Source organism: Coregonus lavaretus (assembly GCF_964263955.1).
Source record: "Coregonus lavaretus genome assembly, chromosome: 12".
In the NCBI taxonomy this organism is placed as follows: domain Eukaryota; kingdom Metazoa; phylum Chordata; class Actinopteri; order Salmoniformes; family Salmonidae; genus Coregonus; species Coregonus lavaretus.
Window position 1 is genome coordinate 28,617,118 of NC_139999.1, and position 20,000 is coordinate 28,637,117.

Consider the following 20,000-nt stretch of genomic DNA (forward strand, 5'->3'; position numbering starts at 1 on the left):
TGCAGGTGGGAGAGAGGGGGGCTGGGGAGGTGGGGATTTGGGGTGTTAAGGGGGCTGAGGTTGGGTAGTTGAGAGCATAGGGGGTTGGGGTGATGAGAGGGAGTGTGGGGGGGGGTTGGGGGGTTGGCTGGCCGTTGATGGGCCTCAGAATTGAGTTTGAGTCTCTTGGCTGGTGGGGGGTCTCCCTGGTTGTCCTGTAGCCCCCGGTGTTGGCCCTGCAGCTGGGGTTGGCCCTTGTGAGCCCAGCAATGACCCTGGCTCTGGCTGAGGCTCTGGTTCTGGTTGCTCTGCTGGGGTTCTGTCCTGGTTCTCGTCAGGTCTGGAGAGACAGAGCATGATATCACAGATGAAACTGCGGCCCTCAGAACTGATTATCCCAATGTACACTCACCGGACAGTTTATTAGGTAAACCGTTCATGAAAATGTATTGCTCCTACAGACAGTGAGTCACGTAGCTTGTTATATAATCAGGCAGACAGGCATTGAGGCATTCAGTTACTGTTCGATTGAATGTTAGAATGGGCAAAACGAGTGACCTAAGAGACTTTGAGCATGGCATGATCGTCGATGCCAGGCACGCCGGATCCAGTATCTCAAACGGCTGCCCTGCTGGGCTTTTCATACACGACAGTGTTCAGGGTTTATCGAGAATGGTGCGACAAACAAAAAACATCCAGTCAGTGGGAGTCCTGTGGATGAAAACAGCTCATTGATGAGAGAGGTCGAAGGAGAATGGCAAGAATCGTGCAAGCTAACAGGTGGGCCACAAAGAGACAAATAACGGCACAGTACAACAGTGGTGTGCAGAACGGCATCGCGGAACGCACAACTCGTCGATCCTTGTCACAGATGGGCTATTGCAGCAGACAACACAACGGGTTCCACTCTTATCAGCTAAAAACAAGAAGAAGCGTTTCCAGTGGGCACGCAATCACCAACACTGGACAATTGAAGAGTGGGAAAACATTGCCTGTAACATGACAGCAAGTTCAGTTTACTTGAGTAGTCTAAACAGTCCCCAGACCTCAACCCAATAGAGCATATTTGTGATGAGATGGAATGGGCTGTTCACAGCATGAATGTACCGCCGTCCAAACTGCAGCAACTGCGTAATGCCATCGCGTCAGCATAGACCAACATTCCTGTGGAAAGTTTTTCCGACACGATGTAGAATTCCCCGAATAATTCCGGCTGTTCTGGAGGCAAAGTGGGGTCCAACCCGGTACAAGATGGGTATACCTAATAAACTGGCCGGTGAGTGTATATTCAACCTTTGACTATCCAGTAACCCAACTCTCACCTGGGTTAGAGTTGGGGGTGGGACTTTCCCTCTGTGCACTGGGCTCTGATTCGCTGCTCCACCTGTCCATCCAGGTGTCGGTGGGCGGACCCTGATTAGGAGGAGCCTGTTGCAGCTGCTCCAGGAGCTCGGCCAATTGAGTGTGTCCCCGTGAGCGTGCAATACTGAGTGGCAGGCGGCCCAGTGAATCAGGGATGGCCAAAGCTCTGGAGTCCCACTGGTACAGAACCAGAGCTGCTTCTGTATGACCCAGAGCACATGCCCACATCTACGGAGAGAGAGCAGAGACAAAACACGTCATATACACACAGCATTAAATAAACGAACACAGACAGAACACAGACAGAACATACACAAACACATCACAAACACAATAACACACACACTGTCTCTTACCAGTGGGGTGCAGGAGAAGTGGTCGACATTGAGAGGGTCCACCTCTAACTCCAGATCTATACTGTCTGCATGCTTAGTGCTGAGGAACAGAGGAGCACAGTTAGAGTCATATCTTAATATACCTGTGTGTGTGTGTGTGTGTGTGTTCTCACCGCCAGCGAATGAGAGTCTGTATTAACCCTGCGTAGCCCTGAGCTGCGGCCAGGTGCAGGAGGGTCATGCCCCGGGAGCTCCGGCTGTGGATCAGCTGATTGGGGGAAACCCAAAAGGGGCGGGTCATCATCTTCTCACACACTACTACCACACGGCCCTCAAACGAACCCTCGGCTGGGGAGAGCTGGAGAAAGAGGGAGGAAGGGAGAGAGGGAGGGAGAAAAATACACCGTTTTGGGACTGATGTTACAGGGGTCAATCAATCAACCCAACCAACCAGTCAATCAATCAATCAATAAACCAATTAAGTTACCTGAGACTGGTGGTCAGTGCCACCTCCTCCTCCTCCTCCCCCCGTGGTTGCTGTGGTTTCGGAGCTCTGATGGTGATTGGTTATCTCAGCCATTCTCTGTTCCATCTGCTCCAGACGCTCCAGAATGGACATCCTGAACTGGGTATCTACGGAAAAACAGGAGGGACACACTGTTATTGGACAGAAGTGGGACAGGCAGAGATGACAGGTTATGAGGTTAACTGTGTGTATCACTCTGTTCATAACCTGGACATTATCTCAAGCAGATTCCCAAACAATATGATATCCATCTCTCTCACTACAAACCTTAACAAATGATTTAGTCCTGGGGGCATGCCAACGATAGTGAATGTGTGTATCTCTGAGAGAGAGAACAGGAGTGTGTACTTGTACTGTGTGTGTTTCAAGTGTTTAGTTGTATGTACTGGATACACATGATATACACCGTCCAACTAAATGTTTACTTGCAGGTTCCTTCTTGACAATGCAACAACAATAAGAAATAATAAAAGATAAGAATACCAACATAAAGTAAATGGCTCAGTAGAATAGATTAAACATTGTAGCATAAGTATAATACAGGAAGGCACAATTTATAGTCCAATATATACATGTGTTTTGGGGAAGGGGGGATTGGGGGTCAAGTGTTTAAATTGTGCAGTATTTAGCAATAATAATACATTTGTGTGTGTGTGTTTGCTTGCACGCATCTTTGTTCAAATGTTACTGTACAGTCGTGGTCAAAACTTTTGAGAATGACACAAGTATTGGTCTCCACAAAGTTTGCTGCCTCAGTGTTCTTAGATCTTTATGTCAATAGTTACTATGGTACACTGAAGTATAATTACAAGTATTCCATAAGTGTCAAAGGCTTTCATTGACAATGACATTCAGTTTATGCAAAGAGTCAATATTTGCAGTGTTGACCCTTCTTTTTCAAGACCTCTGCAATCCACCCTGGCATGCTGTCAATTAACTTCTGGGTCACATCCTGACTGATGGCAGCCCATTCTTGCATAATCAATGCTTGGAGTTTGTCAGAATTTGTGGGTTTTTGTTTGTCCACCCGCCTCTTGAGGATCGACCACAAGTTCTCAATGGGATTAAGGTCTGGGGAGTTTCCTGGCCATGGACCCAAAATGTCGATGTTTTGTTCCCCGAGCCACTTAGTTATCACTTTTGCCTTATGGCAAGGTGCTCCATCATGCTGGAAAAGTTTGTCACCAAACTGTTCTTGGATGGTTGGGAGAAGTTGCTCTCGGAGGATGTGTTGGTACCATTCTTTATTCATGGCTGTGTTCTTAGGCAAAATTGTGAGTGAGCCCACTCCCTTGGCTGAGAAGCAACCCCACACGAATGGTCTCAGGATGCTTTACTGTTGGCATGACACAGGACTGATGGTAGCGCTCACCTTGTCTTCTCCGGACATGGTGTTTTCCGGATGCCCCAAACAATCAGAAAGGGGATTCATCAGAGAAAAGGACTCTACCCCAGTCCTCAGCAGTCCAATCCCTGTACCTTTTGCAGAATATCAGTCTGTCCCTGATGTTTTCCTGGAGAGAAGTGGCTTCTTTGCTGCCCTTCTTGACACCAGGCCATCCTCCAAAAGTCTTTGCCTCACTGTGCGTGCAGATGCACTCACACCTGCCTGCTGCCATTCCTGAGCAAGCTCTGCACTGGTGGTGCCCCGATCCCGCAGCTGAATCAACTTTAGGAGACGGTCCTGGCGCTTGCTGGACTTTCTTGGGCGCCCTGACGCCTTCTTCACAACAATTGAACCTCTCTCCTTGAAGTTCTTGATGATCTGATAAATGGTTGATTTAGGTGCAATCTTACTAGCAGCAATATCCTTGCCTGTGAAGCCCTTTTTGTGCAAAGCAATGATGACGGCACGTGTTTCCTTGCAGGTAACCATGGAAGAACAATGATTTCAAGCACCACCCTCCTTTTAAAGCTTCCAGTCTGTTATTCTGACTCAATCAGCATGACAGAGTGATCTCCAGCCTTGTCCTCGTCAACACTCTCACCTGTGTTAACGAGACAATCACTGACATGATGGCAGCTGGTTCTTTTGTGGTAGGGCTGAAATGCAGTGGAAATGTTTTTTGGGGATGAAGTTCATTTTCATGGCAAAGAGGGACTTTGCAATTAATTACAATTCATCTGATCACTCTTCATGACATTCTGGAGTATATGCAAATTGCCATCATCAACACTGAGGCAGCAAACTTTGTGGAGACCAATACTTGTGTCATTCTCAAAACTTTTGACCACGACTGTAGTGCAGATTATGTCATCCCATCCCATCTCTCTCTCTCTCTCTCTCTCTCTCTCTCTCTCTCTCTCTCTCTCTCTCTCTCTCTCTCTCTCTCTCTCTCTCTCTCTCTCTCTCTCTCTCTCTCTCTCTCTCTCTCTCTCTCTGGAGGAGGAGGAGGAGGAGGAGAAGGGGGCGGGATGACAACTGTGACATAAGAGCTCCTCCCCTTTAACACAACTACTACAGCCAATCAGAATGGAGCATAGGCTACCAGCTACGCATGACAGAGAGTTTATCTGAATGAACAGAAAAACAAACTCAACATGTTGTTAGCTTTACCAAACAAATGCCTTTGGCTCAGTGGGCTAACATGGTCTGTAGTCACCCAGACATCTTGGGTTCAATACCAGCTGGTTATTCCAACACATTGGGTGGACAGAAGAACATTTTGAATTTAGAAAAGTGTCTGTTCTATCTCTAGGCTGGTCTGTCTGGATTTCTCCCATCTGTGTGTGTGTTGCATCAGTCTGCTGCATGTGGGGCCCTGGTCCCTCACCAAACACAGAGGAATCAGGAAATACACACTGACTCACATCCTCCCCTTTTTGACTCTGCAACTGTGTGTGTGTGTGTGTGTGTTCTTCTCTGCGTGTGTGTATCTACAGACTTGTGTGTCTCAGTCTCCAAACATGTTTGTTTTGCTCACCAGATACAGTATGTTAGTATGTGTGTGATGGTCACTGTCCTCATACTCAGAGCCTGTCAGTCTGCCCCATACATCCTCTTCCTCCCATCTGAGGTCACCAGGGGCACATCCAGTCACAAACGCTGCTCATCAATGGCCCAAGGCAGACACAGTCCTTGCCGGTAGAGACATGACCACTGCTGATGCCCAGCTTGTTCCAATTATGCTTTTGTTTTTTTTCAGTCTCCGGATAGTTTAATTCGAGAAAAGCTTGCTTTCCAGGAACTGTTGGAACTCCAGAACTGTTCCGTTCTGTTCTGTTCTGAGCTTTGACCCACTTTCTGCCCCCATTCCCGCCTCTCAGACTTGGGATTTGTTAAATTGTTATATATTTGTTAAGGTAACCAGTATAAAAACGGTTGTTGTTTTTTTACAATGGTGAAATGTCACATTAGGAAATGATTTGCGGCAGGCTTTCAGCACAAACGACAGCTAGCCTAAAACTTGTGGCGCTGTCCACCTCTCAAGGTGCTGAAATCAGAATGAGGGAGCGCTCTTCATGCAACTTTGACTTCTTACAGACCGGCTCATAGGCTACTCCTCACTTAGTTTACAAGTTACAATAGACAACGTGGCAACTTAATGCAGTTCATTGCCCTAAATGTAGGCCTATGTCTTTGCGAAAAGTGAATAGGCTAGGCTAGGCTACAGAACGACAACACAAAAGTCCCCAAACGCCTACAGAACCTATTAAATAGCATATGAGCTCCACGGACCTTGTAGAGATCGTGTCAGACACAGTGACTTATTAAAAGTCCTTTGTTGACTTCAGACGAGAGCGAGAGAGAGCGCGCGCGAGAGAAGCAGCCCTTTCACAGCACACTTGTTAGTCATTATGCTACCAGCCAATTTACAGAACAGAATATACAGGGTTTAGATTAGCCATTTACACACGTTTTAATACCTGTGCCTCGTGATGAGGGAGTTTGACCTGGACTGTGTTGGCTATGAGCTTTAATCACCGGCAATGACAAAAGCAATGTAAACACACATAACTAAGGAGTTTCGAGATGATGCGAGCATGCAGAGGCTGGACATATAGCCTACTATCAACACCACACAGATCGTCAGATAGCTAAAGTGAATAATAGGATCAACTTATATCCTCTAAATAGCGCCACCTCCGAGCCTATCTATGCCTCTTTCGTTCTCTCAAACACCCATTCTGAGGTAAATGCACAAAACACCGACAACAGCTACAAGTCCATTTTGTGTTTTTCGTTTTAACAGAATAGATAAGGCTACTAACCGGAAACCTCAAATAGTGTCTCTCTGACGCTCTCTTTGTCCTTATCGTGTTTTATAGTCTTCTTTAGTTTGACGTGTGCAACGCTCGCTACCATGCAACCACAATATAACAAAGTGGAAGAGTCGAGAGAGAGAGTCTACCCTCCCCTCCCCATTTCGCGCCGTTTCTCTCCCTTAAAACCGTGATAGGTGCGTAAACAGAGCAGACGTGAATTCTCCTCTCGCGGCAGGGAAACAGACGCCACTGTTTAAATCTAACCACGGGGAGGTCCGCGAGCTACGGGTGTCTCGGTCATCATCAATGGGAGAAAGAACACTGAATCACAGGAGTCAGACACAGTAGAATAGTCTGATCGCTTTTCAAACAAAGGCACAGAACGGAGAGGTTCGAGTGAATTCTCGGAGGCGTGAGTAGGCTACAATGCAAATATTCCTGGGGGAAAGCCGTAGGCCTACTTTACCATTATGGCTATTTAATGTCTGGTGCATTCTACAATTTTGGTAGTTTAAGGAAACCTGCCTGAACCAGCCTAATATGGGGCGACCATATTACGCCTCTCCTTCTCTGGTCTGGTCGAGATTATGCTGGGAGCGGCTATGCACAAATTACTGCTATTCATCCCAGCTCCAGCACTCTAAAAGGGTTATCTCTCCTATTCCGCTTTGTGTATGTGAGCGGAACCTGACGAAGACCCACTACGGTCGACATTTAGCTGCATTAAAACTATAAAAGCATCAAAACATTGAGCGAATATTCTCTTTATGTGGACCACAGCAGTGCGTCTTTCTGTAGACCCATTGCCGCACTGTCGCTGTTCTCTCCCTATTCTGCCCTTGAATTGCGTTCCCGTGCAAAACTAGACAGATAGCTAACAACTGAGTCTTCAATAAAACTTCCAAGGCGTGACTTTTCTTGAACGAATGTATTGAAAACGTTTATGTTGTGAAACTGCAAATACAGAAAATAATATACTTTAGTATTCAATCACATTGACATACTGTAGCTGTACATTATACATTTCAAGTTGAAGTTGCATAAATACAAAGCAAGTGCCAAGTTACCATGTATCTGGCATGACGACAAACCAAATAGATAATTACTCTATGAGTATCAACTAGCCAACTCCTTTCATTACTCTAATAATGTACAAACACCTCTGTACAATAACAAAGCATATTACACTAGAAACAGTAACAAACTATAGTATGTTTTACACTTCTTTTACATGATGCACGAGCAAACTAATACAGCTAACGGCATCCATGAAAGTCAATGCAATTTGCGTGAGTAAATGTAACCAATTAACATTGATAAGTAAGCAATTCTGTCAATAACAATATTATCATCACTTGCAATATGCTTGAATTGAACTTACAAACAAATATTTTCCGAGGCTGAAGCGTAACAAGAAATAGTTGCACTGAAAGAACTGTACAGTAACATTGTTTCTAGCTGCTTGTCTGCGTGCATAATAACAACTTTACTTCCGGGTTTTCGTACATAATTCTAAGTACCAGAAAGCTCCACTAGGGGGCGCTAAACACCATGGAACACAATGAAAGTCACTCTTAATCACTATAATAAAATAATCTGTTACCTTCTAACAAGATGGCAGCACACTCCCCGCCTGGTATAATGAGATTGCGCCACTATGAAATAAAATATTTTGCCTCTAGGATGCTTCAGAAAGAAGAACAACAATCTCTGAGATTGGTCTCAGAAACACCTTAGCAATCCCTTGCTTGACAACCTTTAGTTCTACTTTCCTGACCTTTTCGTCAGTACTGGGAAAGGTTTTGACCACAAGTCCGACTGGCCAGTCATTTCTGTGCGTCTGACTGTCTTTCAATAAGACAACATCTCCCACTTTCACATTTGGCTTTTCTGCTGTCCATTTTCTGCGTCTCTGCAGTGTTGTCAGGTACTCCTGTCTCCACCTTTTCCAAAAAGTGTCAGCGAGACACTGGACTTGCTTCCACTGTTTTCCATGAAGATCGTTCATGTGGAAATATCCAGAAGGGGCTGAGGTAGTGTTGGTCTTTTGTGTCAGTAACATTGAGGGTGTAAGAATGGCAGGCATGTCAGGATCGGTTGACACTGACACTAGGGGTCTCGCATTGATTATTGCCATAACTTCAGACATAAGAGTGCTCAAGACCTCATGTGTGAGACGAGTGGAGCCCGTCTGAAACAGCATAGCATCAAGGATACGTCTGGCAACCCCAATGAGTCTCTCCCAAGAACCACCCATATGAGACGAGTGTGGGGGATTAAATATCCAAGTACATCCCTTGTCTGAGAGGTATTTAGTCAACTCTGAGTCATTTGTGTCGATTCCCAGTTCCCTGCAGGCACCTATAAAGTTTGTACCTCGATCAGATCGTAGCACTTTTGCTGGACCGCGGATAGAGAAAAAACGCCTCAGCGCGTTGATGAAGCTGGATGTGGACATGGATTCGATGAGCTCAATATGGACTGCTCTAGTAGACATACATGTAAAGAGTACCGCCCAGCGCTTGGAGTCTGCACTACCACCTCTAGTGCGACGAGTTATGACATTCCATGGTCCAAACACATCAAGTCCAACACTGGTGAATGGTGGCTCTGATGTGAGTCTGTCTGCAGGTAAGTCCGCCATCTTTTGGTCAACTGACTTTCCTCTAACCTTACGGCAGGTGACACACTTGTGGATGATACCAGAGACCAGATGTTTGCTCCCAATAATCCAGAAGCCTGCTGCTCGAATAGCTCCATCTGAAAAATGACGGCCCTGGTGAGCCACTTGCTCGTGATAATGTCTTACCAGCAGAGTGGCGACATGATGCGTCCGTGGGATGATGAGAGGATGATTTTTCGTCTTGTGACAGGTCGGCAGAGGATAATCGGCCTCCCACCCTCAGCAACCCATCCTCATCAATCACTGGGTTCAGCTTTTTGAGTATACTTTGTTTTGGTAACTCTTTTCCTTTCTCAAGGCATTTGAATTCCTCTTTGAAGGCTTCATGTTGCACACAGTGAATGATTGCTGTTTTGGCTTGTGACAACTCACTTGTACTGCATGGTTTTTTACACTGATGCCAGCCTCTGCAGTTGTTGTCGTCCACACTTTTGTGAAAGGATCTGGCAACATGAATGAGTCGTGCTGTGGCTCGATTGAGAGCTTTCCAGTTCGAGAACCTCTCAAAGCGATGAGAGCCGAATTGAGCTCCAGAAACCTTAGTGACGAAGGCAGTGACGTCTGGCCGAATCTCTGCGTCTGCGTCAGGCTCTACAAGGTCAAAATTGATGGTCTCAGACTCACTTGAGTTTGCTTGAGCCAGAAAAGGGGGACCTGAGAACCAACTGGTGTGCTTTAAGAGTGCGGCTCGTATGGGCCTGGTTGCATGGTCTGCTGGATTGCTGTCAGTGTTTACAGTTGTGCTTGGATCTCTCGAGTGCCCTGTAGAGAGAGAAATGTGTTGCTGAGCTACGCTGCTGTAGTTCTCTTTCACCTGGATGATGTCAGGGCAAGGGCTCAGATAGGACGTGCGACCATTTTGAAGTATGTTTGTCCTGAACACGTTAACACTGGCTGGTCGGTGAGCCGTTCCCAGACAAACTTCACCCACGATGACCCACCCGAGGTCGAGTCGCTGTGCATAAGGAGTGTCGTGGGGCCCATTGATTTGTTCTCGTACCTTGTGTACCCTTAAGATGTCTCGTCCTAAGAGCAGGAGGATGGGAGCGTCTGGGTCCACAGCTGGAATTTTGTCCGCCACTGGTTGCAGATGGGGATGATGATGCGCAATGTCTGGGGAGGGAATCTCCATTCTATCGTCTGGCATCATGTCACACTCTATCAGAGTAGGGAGAGTGAGCTGCTTGTGTCCGTCTATAGACTCCACCATGAAGTTGACGGCTCTCCTGCCTGAAGTCTCTGTTACCCCAGAACAGGTCTTCATGGTGTATGGAGCAGAGTTGTCATTGATGTTGAAGAGATTGAAAAACTCTGTCTTGGCCAGAGATTTGTTGCTCTGTTCATCAAGCATTGCATACATTTTGACAGCTTTCTCTCTTTTCCCAGCTGGATAAGCTTTGACTAGGCATATTTTTGAACATGATCTTGGATTGGCTGCCTCACCACAGATCTCGGTACACTTTGAGGTGACTGATAGAAGAGCATCTTCACCTTGCTCCCCGCCATGCTCTTTCTCTGCTGTAGCGGTATCTATCGTTGAAGGAGCTGGACCTGGATGCAGAGCAGCAAGATGTCTGTCGCTGTCACACTCGGAGCACTTGATTGACACCTTACAGTCTTTAGCTCTGTGCTGAGTTGACCCACAACATCGGAAACAAATGCCATTCTCTTTGAGATATGATTTGCGCTCATCTAGAGTTTTGTATCTAAACCCGCAACACTTTTTAAGAGGATGAGGCTTGTTATGTATTGGACAGTGATGGTCAGGGCTTTCAACTTTTGTCTTACTGGGTTTGGTTTGGTGGTCTGAGGGCTCAGATGACACATCTGTTTTGTGTACAGTCACAGGTGTCTTGCTGCTGTACCTGACAGGTTTCTCATTTTTCACAGACACCTGGGTAGTTGAGGTGTAGAGGGTGAAGCTGGGGTCGTTTCTAATTTTCGCCTGGTTCCTGATGAATCTCGAGAAAAACGAGAATGGTGGGAATGCTACCCGATAGTCCTCCTTGTATTTGGATCCCTGTGCTATCCATTTCTCTTGTAAACTGAATGGAAGTTTCTCTACTATAGGGTTTACCCCACGAGATGTGTCCAGATAAGCGAGGCCTGGAAGGTACCCTTCTTCTTTAGCACACTCCAGTTCGAGAAGAATGTCACCCAGTTCTCTTAGTTTGTGATTGTCTTTGTTAGACAGTTTTGGAAATTCATCAATTTTCTTTAACAGTGCATTCTCGATCACTTCGGGTGTACCATAGCACTCTTTTAGTCGTTGCCAGACCATGTTAAGCCCTGCTGTTGCATTGAGAATATAGACAGATCTAATTCTCTTTGCTTGCTCAGACGACTCTGCCCCCAGCCACTTGGTAATTAGATCTAACTCTTCCCTGGCTGATAGATTCAAGTCTCTGGTCGCATTGAGAAAAGATGCTTTCCATGCCCAATAATTTTCAGGACGATCATCAAACTTCAGGAGTCCGGAACTCACCATCTCACGGCGCAGGAGGTACTTGGTGAGTTCTGGTGCCACTTGTGACTCAGGGAAGCTTTGTGTCGGTGACTGGAAGTGGGTCTGTTTTCCCTTTCCACCATGCTGCTTTTCATTTCTTTTGTACGGAGATTCTCTGCTCATGCTCCGTTGTTTGCTACTTTCTGGATTGTGGCCTGTAGCTGGGTCAACACTAAGCTCTTGTGTCTCTACTTCAAATGGCATTTCAGCAAAGTAGGGCCTAGCATGTTGTTGCACATACTCACAAGTACGTTGGACTGGATTTAAGGGCTGTGTCCCTGTGTTGAGTTCTCTGTGGAGCTCTCTGCGTTCAGACTCTACAGCTTCTTCAAAGGCTACAGCTTCAGCCAACGCAGCAGCAGCTGTTCTCTCAACTTGGAGAACATATAAACTTGCATCCAGTTCCGCTTTTTGTTTCATCACAGAAGCTTCCTTTTCAGCATAGGAGACTCGAGCACGCGCTGCGTCCGCCTTGGCACATGCTTTGATGGCTGCACAACTCACAGTTGAGGATCTGCTTGACTGTTTTGATGACCTTGATCTTGTAGACTGAGACTTGGTTTCAATGTGCTGAAGAGGCTCCTCCATCTCTCTTACTCGCTCCTCTTCCTCTTTCTGTCGAACACTTGCCTCTGGTTGCTGCATCGTAGACTGCTGGTCATCCCTAGGATCAGAGGCTTTGTTGGCTAATGAACGTAGAATCATAACCACCACGTGCGATTATTCTTGTGCTTGAGCCCGCCGTGATGATGTTTTTTCACTATTCTGCCCTTGAATTGCGTTCCCGTGCAAAACTAGACAGATAGCTAACAACTGAGTCTTCAATAAAACTTCCAAGGCGTGACTTTTCTTGAACGAATGTATTGAAAACGTTTATGTTGTGAAACTGCAAATACAGAAAATAATATACTTTAGTATTCAATTCACATTGACATACTGTAGCTGTACATTATACATTTCAAGTTGAAGTTGCATAAATACAAAGCAAGTGCCAAGTTACCATGTATCTGGCATGACGACAAACCAAATAGATAATTACTCTATGAGTATCAACTAGCCAACTCCTTTCATTACTCTAATAATGTACAAACACCTCTGTACAATAACAAAGCATATTACACTAGAAACAGTAACAAACTATAGTATGTTTTACACTTCTTTTACATGACGCACGAGCAAACTAATACAGCTAACGGCATCCATGAAAGTCAATGCAATTTGCATGAGTAAATGTAACCAATTAACATTGATAAGTAAGCAATTCTGTCAATAACAATATTATCATCACTTGCAATATGCTTGAATTGAACTTACAAACAAATATTTTCCGAGGCTGAAGCGTAACAAGAAATAGTTGCACTGAAAGAACTGTACAGTAACATTGTTTCTAGCTGCTTGTCTGCGTGCATAATAACAACTTTACTTCCGGGTTTTCGTACATAATTCTAAGTACCAGAAAGCTCCACTAGGGGGCGCTAAACACCATGGAACACAATGAAAGTCACTCTTAATCACTATAATAAAATAATCTGTTACCTTCTAACAAGATGGCAGCACACTCCCTCTCTCTTCCCACTCTTTCTCACACACTCTCTCTCTCTCTCTCTCTCTCTCTCTCTCTCTCTCATGCCACTTAGCGTATCTATCACATAGACTGGAGCGAACGAGGTGAAACACACACACGCCCCTGAACTACAGGCATGGAAGGATTACAGCACCTTGTTGCACAGACTATTTTTTGCAAGTACTCACAAGAGTGAATGTTTTGTGCAAGAGGAACATTTTGGAAACACTGAACACAATTGAACCCTTAGAGGTTCTTAGAGTCAGAAAATCTTATTGCCATTCAAGAATTGTTAAGATTTGTCTTCATGTTGTACACGGCGAAAAACAACAAAACACACAGAAATCCCATCAAGCCAGAGCCTTAAGCCTCTGACCAACAGGTGTAGAAAAACCTCATTTCAGTTCACATTATAAACAGGCTATGTTATTCCCCACACAAAGGTTCCCTGGAGGCTGCAGTATTAAACATATTCAGCCTTGAGTAAACAAGTCCCATCAGACACAGTGGTAAAATGTATGGCCTTTTGGAAAATTATCAAATGTTCTCAGCCATAGTGGCTCTAGATGAGTGGTGCTGTCTGTGGTGCTGAAATGGGCCTCAACGTTTCACAATGTACACTTACTGGACTCTAACCACACACCCACGCATACTACACGGACACTCCAACACACACACACACACACACACACACACACACACACACACACACACACACACACACACACACACACACACACACACACACACACACACACACACACATACATACATACATACATACACACACACACACACACACACACACACACACACACACACACACACATACATACATACATACATACATTCACATTCCTTCACACTTTTCACACATGCTGCTGCTACTCTCTGTTTATTATCTATGCATAGTCACGTTACCCCCACCTACATGTACAGTGAGGGAAAAAAGTATTTGATCCCCTGCTGATTTTGTACGTTTGCCCACTGACAAAGACATGATCAGTCTATAATTTTAATGGTAGGTTTATTTGAACAGTGAGAGACAGAATAACAACAAAAAAATCCAGAAAAACGCATGTCAAAAATGTTATACATTTATTTGCATTTTAATGAGGGAAATAAGTATTTGACCCCTCTGCAAAACATGACTTAGTACTTGGTGGCAAAACCCTTGTTGGCAATCACAGAGGTCAGACATTTATTGTAGTTGGCCACCAGGTTTGCACACATGTCAGGAGGGATTTTGTCCCACTCCTCTTTGCAGATCTTCTCCAAGTCATTAAGGTTTCGAGGCTGACGTTTGGCAACTCGAACCTTCAGCTCCCTCCACAGATTTTCTATGGGATTAAGGTCTGGAGACTGGCTAGGCCATTCCAGGACCTTAATGTGCTTCTTCTTGAGCCACTCCTTTGTTGCCTTGGCCGTGTGTTTTGGGTCATTGTCGTGCTAGAATACCCATCCACGACCCATTTTCAATGCCCTGGCTGAGGGAAGGAGGTTCTCACCCAAGATTTGACGATACATGGCCCCGTCCATCGTCCCTTTGATGCGGTGAAGTTGTCCTGTCCCCTTAGCAAAAAAACACCCCCAAAGCATAATGTTTCCACCTCCATGTTTGACGGTGGGGATGGTGTTCTTGGGTTCATAGGCAGCATTCCTCCTCCTCCAAACACGGCGAGTTGAGTTGATGCCAAAGAGCTCGATTTTGGTCTCATCTGACCACAACACTTTCACCCAGTTCTCCTCTGAATCATTCAGATGTTCATTGGCAAACTTCAGACGGCCCTGTATATGTGCTTTCTTGAGCAGGGGGACCTTGCAGGCACTGCAGGATTTCAGTCCTTCACAGCGTAGTGTGTTACCAATTGTTTCCTTGGTGACTATGGTCCCAACTGCCTTGATATCATTGACAAGAACCTCCCATGTAGTTCTGGGCTTATTCCTCACCGTTCTCATGATCATTGCAACTCCACGAGGTGAGATCTTGCATGGAGCCCCAGGCCGAGGGCAATTGACAGTTATTTTGTGTTCCATTTGCGAATAATCGCACCAACTGTTGTCACCTTCTCACCAAGCTGCTTGGCGATGGTCTTGTAGCCCATTCCAGCCTTGTGTAGGTCTACAATCTTGTCCCTGACATCCTTGGAGAGCTCTTTGGTCTTGGCCATGTTGGAGAGTTTGGAATCTGATTGATTGATTGCTTCTGTGGACAGGTGTCTTTTATACAGGTAACAAACTGAGATTAGGAGCACTCCCTTTAAGAGTGTGCTCCTAATCTCAGCTCGTTACCTGTATAAAAGACACCTGGGAGCCAGAAATCTTTCTGATTGAGAGGGGGTCAAATACTTATTTCCCTCATTAAAATGCAAATCAATTTATAACATTTTTGACATGCGTTTTTCTGGATTTTTTTGTTGTTATTCTGTCTCTCACTGTTCAAATAAACCTACTATTAAAATTATAGACTGATAATTTCTTTGTCAGTGGGCAAACATACAAAATCAGCAGGGGATCAACTACTTTTTTCCCTCACTGTATAGCCTTGTTATTGTTATTGTGTTACTATTTTTCCTGTAGTTTATTTAGCAAATTTGTCTTACTTACTTTTAAAAAACTCTGCATTGTTGGTTAAGAGCTCGTAAGTAAGCATTTAACAGTAAGGTCTACACCTGTTGTATTCAATGCATGTGACAAATTGAATTTGATTTGATTTGACACTCTCCTACAACATTCTCTCTCTGAGTAAGTGTTATCTGTTCCCAAAACAACCGCTTGTCCATATATTTCTGGCTCCTAGCCCTTAGCAAATCCAGGCCCCAGACAATATGGAGGAATCTCCCATCAAACATATTGGAAGGCATGATCAGAAACAAAATGCAGGAACCCAAATATGTAGAGAGATATTTTCATACATTTAAAACAATAAATTGTCTGTACACTCTGTTTCACCTTTTGTACTAGCATCTGAGAAGATTATTCGGTAATGCTTTATCATAGCCCCACTCCCCCCATCCCTATGTATACATTAATGAAGCCTTCATCACAGCTACATAAGACATCATAACATCTGTCATAGACAGGCAGGCTTGCACTCACTCACACACGCACAAATGCACACACCCACTTACGCACACACACACACACGGTGACTCACCATCCAGGGACAACCAGTCGTGTTGTGAGGAGGGCAGGGTGGGCAAGTCTCTAGCTTTATACTCAAACACTACAGAGGAAGATATCACATCACCACCCATAGCAACCTGCAGCATCACCAGACCTGTGTCATGGGCTAAGACACACACACACACACACACACACACACACACACACACACACACACACACACACACACACACACAGGGGTTGGGATTAGCAATGTGTGCATGAGAAAGTAGATAGCTGAGTGCATGCATGTATGTGTGTGTGTGTGTGTTACCTGGGCAGTAGCAGCGCAGTACTCCTGGCTGTATGAGAGCAGCTGGAACACTGATGTGGTCAAACAGACAGCTGTACTCACTGCTGGCCTCCAGCCAGGGACCTGTTATCAACACCTTCACCCCACCCTGAAACACAGAGACACAGGCTTACACACATGCAGGGATTTTGTGTGTCTGTGTGTGTGTGTGTGTGTGTGTGCGTGTGTGTGTGTGTGTGTCAAAGCGTCCAAGGGGATGATGCCATTCTGTATGTTCTCTTTCTTAACGTCTCCCTAGTCTCAGTCTAAACCTTACACCCTTTCCACTGGGCACTGATGTCAAAGCTGAGCCACATACAGTGTGTGTGTGTGTGTGTGTGTGTGTGTGTGTGTGTGTGTGTGTGTGTGTGTGTGTGTGTGTGTGTGTGTGTGTGTGTGTGTGTGTGTGTGTGTGTGTGTCAGGTCATTAATGGCTCAGAGGATCTACGTCGGACTCTTACTGCGTAAAGAGAGACACGCTGGCCTTATGAGTTATATGCTTGAGGGGACAGTTGTTGACAGTTCAGGGATACTTGTATAATCTATACACTACTTTCTATGTCTAAGTTGGTCCATAAGATAAGTTACTTTGGGTGATAGATATATCCATTCAAAAGCTACGGAATAGGAAGTAGGGCTTTGAGAGGTTAGGGGTCAGAGGTTAAGGGTTAGGCACTAGTGACTCACCTCTGGGTAAGACCACTCGGGGGAGTAGTCAGTCACCCTTAACAGCCTCCCCGTCTCTGGCAGCAATCCCAGAGTTTCCTGCTCCACCTCTGAACCCTGAATGGGAGCTGTTCCCGCCCCCTGGCCCTCTCTAACTCCTTCCTGGGGCATCAGAGCAGGGGCGTAAAGGGCACTGCCCCCTGTCCCGACCACCACCCCCCCCCCACCCCCCTCTACAGAGATGAAGTCATTGATGAGGTCAGAGAACTGGTTCCCAAACGATGCCTCGAAGCCTTCCAGGCTGATGCCCCCACCTGCCCCCTCAGCTCCCCCAGCCTCCCCTACACCCGGCTGGGGAAGAGTAGAGCTGTACAACCCCCCCTCCATGGCTGCTCCAGCTACAGATTGAGGACTGTCTACCACTGAGCTGTTAACTCCTACATCCCTGACCCCGTTACAGAAAATATTGTTCTCTCCTCCTCCTTCTTGTCCTCCCTCTACTCCCCCAATATTGATTGTTGGCTGTAGGTAGTGCTCTCCACCTCCCCCAACACTAGTGTTGTTTCTGTAGGCCTCATGCTCTTCCACAGGCTTGAGTGGTAACTCAGCCCTCTTCTGTGGCTCTTTCTCTGGTATCCCCACCTTCCCAGACCCCCTGATGCTAAGCCGGTCTTTGCTCTTCTCCAGACCCCCTTTCCCACTTCCCTCACTGTGGCCATGTTGGTCTGGGGAGGGTTGGTGGAGGTGTGTGTGAGGGTCAGTCTGTGGTATTGTAGGAAGGCCCAGATAAGTCTGGGTCTCGCCTGATTCCTGGCCTGTCTCGGAGACACTGATCTGGGGCTGGGGCTGGGTGGGCTGGTCGAGGGGGTTCTGGGGGGAGGTCTGCAGGAAGAGACTAGGGGATTGTTGATGTATCTGCTGTGCTAAACTCTGAGCGCAGGCTGATGACATCACAGCGCTGAAGTCCATCTGCTCCAGTGTGGTGCTGGGGCTCAGGCCCGCTCCCTCACCAGTGTATCCGCTCTGATTGGCCAGCGGCTGCTCCAAGGGCGTGTCCTCAGTCTTGATGTTGTTTACGAGCTCTGCATTGAAGACATAGCCATTAGCCGTTAGTGACTGTTGAGAGCAGCGGAGCCCCCCTTCACCATTACAGCTACCTCCCTCGGCCTTCCCCCCTCCTCCCCCGTATGTCTGGCCCTGCTTGGGGTTGTTCAGGAAGCAGTCCGGGTCAAAGTTCATGCTGGTCTCAGGAAGGTTGACTCCAGAACCTCCAGAGTCCAGACTGTTTGAGAGGACCAACTCCCCTCCTTCCTCTCCTAACCCCACCCCCCTAGGGAATGCAAAGCGTTGGGTGTCCGGGGCCACAGCCACTAGAATCCCAGCGGTGGTGGCGCCATGGGTGGAGCCAATCAGGTGGGCATGTTCTGCGGTGTACACAGAATCCCCTGTTACCGTGGCAACCTCAGACATGAACACAGCAGCGGAGCTCTGTGATAGGCTGCTGGCCAGGCTGAGGGCGGGACTGTCGGCAGTCATGTCGCTGGTGATTGACAGTGGAGAGCTCTGTGTGGTGTCAGGAACCTCCACCTGATTGGTGGACGTGGAGGAGACTTCCATGCTGCTCTGGGGAAGCAGGGAGGATTTGGGCAGCCTGCCGTTCTTCCTCTCATCCCCCCCTTTGCTCCTAGCCCCCACTCCAGGAATGGGCTCTGTCTGCCCCTCGGACACATCACTGTTCTGCACCTCTGACACTGCGCCTGTCCCTACCCCTTTCCCAGCCCCTGACCCAGCCCCTGACCCAGCCCCTGACCCAGCCCCTGACCCAGCCCCTGACCCAGCCCCTGACCCAGCCCCTGACCCAGGCCCTGACCCAGCCCCTGACCCAGCCCCTGCTCCTGCCTTTGCTTCTACTTTGGGAGAGATGATGCGTTGTTTGGCTGTGGAGCACTTCTGGTGGAGGCTACTCCCAGCACCTGAGAGAGAAAGACAGAGAGGGAGACGGAGTTAGAGACAGAGAGAGATAGAGAGAGAGAAAGACAGAGAGGGAGACGGAGTTAGAGACAGAGAGAGATAGAGAGAGAGAGGACAGAGATACGGAGAGGGATATATACCACTATTATACACTACATCGTTTATCAACTGTCACATACAACTTACAATTCACAGCACACGAATACAGAGACAGCTGTTTGTCACTTGTGATCCAGTACTGATCAGATAGTTTGGACATAACCACCTGTCAATTTCAGATAATTAAATTAGTTTTAACACTCAAGTTGAATATCTTCTTCTAGTTTACTTGACAATAAACACTTAGTAAGATCTCTCGAATGCCCCCGAGACCTTGAGGAAGCGCTAAATGCTACACAGTGTGAGGGTGACACCATGTGTTCAAAGTGTGAACTACACACTGAATTGATAAAAGACTGATTTTGCCCCAGGGCCGGGGGCCACATTTTCTCTTTTGGAGAGCCGCAATGCAAATTATGTATATTGGCTTGTCGTCATAAGCCGCAAAATATTGTCTTTAAATGCTCCCTGACTGTCTAGTTCTAGCAGTTGTTTTAGTGATTGTTTAGTGGGCTGGACACAGTGAAGAGACTGCTGTCAACCACACCAACCTTGAAATTACTGATTAAAGAATTTGTATTTTTAAACATTTCGGTCCATTGTCAGTTCATTTCAAAACTCAACGGCCAGCATTGCCTGAACAGAA

General features: G+C 46.5%; 1 protein-coding gene across 1 annotated transcript in view; it reads right to left on the reverse strand.

Annotated features, from left to right (window-relative positions):
- Window positions 1-20,000, reverse strand: part of LOC311138793 (calmodulin-binding transcription activator 1-like) — a gene marked incomplete at both ends in the record, with an annotated part of 72,517 nt that overhangs the window by 3,034 nt on the left and 49,483 nt on the right. Inside the window, 8 exon segments of the mRNA XM_084173612.1 lie at window positions 1-319; window positions 1,302-1,569; window positions 1,698-1,776; window positions 1,850-2,034; window positions 2,164-2,309; window positions 16,319-16,453; window positions 16,601-16,727; window positions 17,306-19,257. The exon segment at window positions 1-319 is cut by the window's left edge and continues 19 nt beyond it. Coding sequence (XP_084029738.1) covers window positions 1-319; window positions 1,302-1,569; window positions 1,698-1,776; window positions 1,850-2,034; window positions 2,164-2,309; window positions 16,319-16,453; window positions 16,601-16,727; window positions 17,306-19,257 — 3,211 coding nt within the window.